At 36.4% G+C, this 3,536-nt stretch overlaps 1 protein-coding gene across 3 annotated transcripts in view; it reads right to left on the bottom strand.

Annotated features, from left to right (window-relative positions):
* Window positions 1-346: 346 nt before the first annotated feature.
* LOC106534297 (pannexin-3) overlaps window positions 347-3,536 on the bottom strand; it is a 16,319-nt gene continuing 13,129 nt past the window's right edge. The window contains exons 5-6 of one of the 3 annotated variants that reach the window (XM_014030889.1): window positions 1,905-2,617; window positions 347-1,487 (exon numbers count right to left, since the gene is read on the bottom strand). In XM_014030889.1, the coding sequence (XP_013886343.1) occupies window positions 1,429-1,487; window positions 1,905-2,617 (772 nt within the window). In that variant the 3' untranslated portion in view covers window positions 347-1,428. Of the gene's footprint in view, window positions 2,618-3,536 lie in introns of all 3 variants that reach the window. The other 2 variants (XM_014030888.1, XM_014030887.1) reach the window with 2 other exon arrangements.

Here is a 3,536-nt window from a genome sequence, read left to right as displayed (position 1 = left end):
GTGTGTGTGTGTGTGTGTGTGTGTGTGTGTGTGTGTGTGTGTGAGCATAATTAATGTTTTGATATTTATAGTAATTCTTAAGTTAGACCTTTTTTGTTATGTCATTTTTTATTTGCAAAAAAAATTAAGGGTTATGAAAATAATTTTTACCTGGTCTATGTTTGTTTTTGTTTTTTTTGTATGGAAATGTTAAAATGTTTTTGTCTATCTGATGTGTACGTACAGTATTTGCAGGTGTTGGCCTAAAATAAAAAACATACATGTGCACATTAACTCACTGGAAATTGTTTGACTTCTTTGTCACTCTTAATTTCAGTAAGATAACTTAAAAAAWTAGGAATAAAACTGGTAAATAAAATGATTTATTAATTTAGAAATACATAACATAAATGTTCATATTTCACTTAAAGAATGAACAAGTGACATATTTACAAGCAGTTCAGTTCTCATCACAGTGCCAAATAGTTCCAGATGTCAGGACCTTTTTACATTTTATAGATGTGCAAATGCTGATTTTTACCCCAGGTTCCATAACAATTCAATTTCAGCTTTACATTGTTGGTACAAATGGTCAGATACTTTGCTGTCTTTAGTTTAGAATAATWACAACGTCCTCAAGAGAAGACAAACAGTTGTATACTGTTCAKTCAGGAAAACTGAGTTCAGACTGATAACTTCATTAATTGATTTGTGTCRTGATGCTGCAATATSAATGTTTTACCATCTTTAATTGCATTCCTGCTCAACCTCACCCTATACATTAGCAATACGTTTTCTCTACAGTACTACAAGGTTCACCCACAATCATTCTCAGCTGCATTCTGACACTCACTAAAGATCATGAAATTTTTTCTGTTAGGTTAAAAACAAAGGGCTATTTTTTTCATGGTATACTGCAGTATTAGATACTGGTAAAGAAAATAGCAAGAAACAAGCAATTATATAGCTAGGATATATTCAAAAGTGCTGCCTCATCATACTGTCAGCAACTGTCTGTTGCTGAAACTAAATTCATGTCTGTCAATGAACAGACTTTGGCTTGTGACATTAGGTACAAACTAGGTAAAAAAWTGTTTTTTAATGTAAAAATGTCATACAGACAAATTATGTTACAGTAATAAAAAAACAAACAAAACAACAACAACCAGCAGAAACAAACAAACATTGAGATTTGATTGTCTTCATATTTAAAATACACACGGTTATAGAAAAAAACAGAAGACAGATCTGTGGCATGTCCAACAGCTAAAAACTGACAAATCGATATTCATTGACAATTCGTCAGAAAAATCTGCCCTGTAATTCTAAAAAGAGGCTTTTTTTGTTGTCAGACCACAGAGGCCTAATTAATGACAACCCCTCACTACCCCTAACCTTCTCAACCCTCTATTCCTCTTTGCTAGTACACTGATTCAGTCCCTTGAAGGTCTAGTAATGACTCAATGGTGCAGTCTCCTTCAACTCATGGTACCCCTGGTGGTTTGGCTCTGTGAAGAGACAGAGAGGTCAGTTAGGGAAAAGAAAAACCAAAAATCCATCTCTTCTACTTGAGCCAGAAATTTCAGACTATTTTAGAGTATAGGACTTTCAGTTTTGAAATCAACACAGCCCTAAACAACAAAGTTTTTCTTTTTCATTTAGACATATTCCTCAGTTTTCCTCAGTTTCACAAGTCCAACTAAATCTAATGCCCTTTTGTATTTGAGGTGCTCATCTAACGGTACTTATAATGAAAAGCATGAAAGCAATGAAGTAGCATCACTTWTTTGGAAATTATTTTATGATTTTCTGTACATCCCAAATGATGAAGATAAAAATAGCCACTAGAAGAATGCGTTTGAGTGTGTAAATAAATGTTGTGGTACCCAGACTCATATTTTCCTCCATGAGAGGTGTCTTCTTAYTGCAGTTCGCCACTCGTCCCTGAGCTGCTCCCAGAATAGTCATGATATCCACCAAATTGAACTTCCCTTCCTCCTTCGCTTCTCCAATTTCCTCGGCAAGCTCTAGTGCAGCCTCTTCACGCTCCTCCATTTCTTCTTGTGTCAGCATTGCATTCAAGCTTTGCCGTGCTGTGGTGTTGCCCACGTGTGGTGGTGCGAGAGAACACAAAGCCCTCATTTGACCATAGGACTTCAAGTGGGCCACGTTAGCACGCAAAAATAGTAGGAGAACATTGAGGTCATTCAGTGGACATCCAAGCCTTTGACGGTTGATGAGATCCAGAGCTGGAAGAACCCCATAGACTGAGATGAAAGAAGTGTCCCAAACAAAGAGTCGAATAAGGCTGAAGAGGACAATGGGTCCCAACAGGATATAGATGGTGCCGTTTACCACACTTATCACCTGGAACACCAACTGCCCAATGATCTTGCACTGAACAAGCTCTGGAACCCAGCCCTGGTCCCGCAGCATACCTGTTCGGACAAAGCAACTGAACTCATCCTGCAGGAAGGCCGAAAGGTGGAAGTATGCCAGGTAGAGGCAGGCAGAGGTCATGAAGGTCAGGAGAAGGAAGCCTCTCAAAAAAAGCATGCTAACGAGGAAATAAGACTTTTGTTTGCACTCCATGTATCTCTCCAGAAGAGGATATTCGAAGTATCGGTTTCTTTTGGCCCTGTCAATGGATACAAAGAAGACAGTTAGTAGGATTTGTAAACTCGGCATCTTACTAGCCAAGCATCTTTAAAAATGTGTATATACATACAAACATACATACATACAAACATACATGCATACATACATACATACATACACACACACACACACACACACATACATACAGTATATATATATATTGTATATATATATATATATATATATTCTGTTTCAATTAATGACAAATTTGTTAATTTGAATAGTACCAAATGTAAAGGCTTCTGTACAAATTACTCTGTCCTAGAGCTTGTTTTCTCTGCAGAGATTTAGACCTCTAAAATACCCCATTGTGGACAAATGTGGAATAGTTTGAAATACTTCACTCTAGACACTAAATATGATTAATATTGTTTAAAGAAAAGCAGAGTCATATGCACACCATATGAACCGTCTGTTTACATATAAAAAAATGTAAAAAAAACAACTATGGACCATATCAAAGTGTCATGTGGAATAATGTTCACCTGACAGTGTGATATGGTTCATTGTTTTTACATTTTTTATCTTATTTTTTTATTTTATTTTTTATAATGTTCCTATTTATGAAATCACAGTCCTGTACTGTATATAGTGGATATAAATGGTCTACACACCCGTGTTAAATTCTAGGTTTTTGTGATGTTAAAAAATGAGACTAAGAAAAATAATTTTACAACTTTTTCCACCTCTAATCTGAGCTATCTGTACTTTCTGTCTTTCAGCTGCTCCCATTAGGGGTCGCYACAGCAGATAATCTGCCACCATCTCACCCTTTCCCCTGCCTTTTCTACTGATACTAGACCTGAACCTCGACCGATCTGGTGTGGAAGTCGAAAATTTTGTTATCCGCATGTTTGTTTTGGCATAAGTTTTACACAGAATGTCCTTCCTGATGCAAC

Source organism: Austrofundulus limnaeus, unplaced genomic scaffold, assembly GCF_001266775.1.
Source record: "Austrofundulus limnaeus strain Quisiro unplaced genomic scaffold, Austrofundulus_limnaeus-1.0 Scaffold1135, whole genome shotgun sequence".
NCBI lineage: Eukaryota > Metazoa > Chordata > Actinopteri > Cyprinodontiformes > Rivulidae > Austrofundulus > Austrofundulus limnaeus.
The sequence above is the reverse complement of the archived record's forward strand: the minus strand, read 5'-3'. Positions and strand labels throughout refer to the sequence as shown.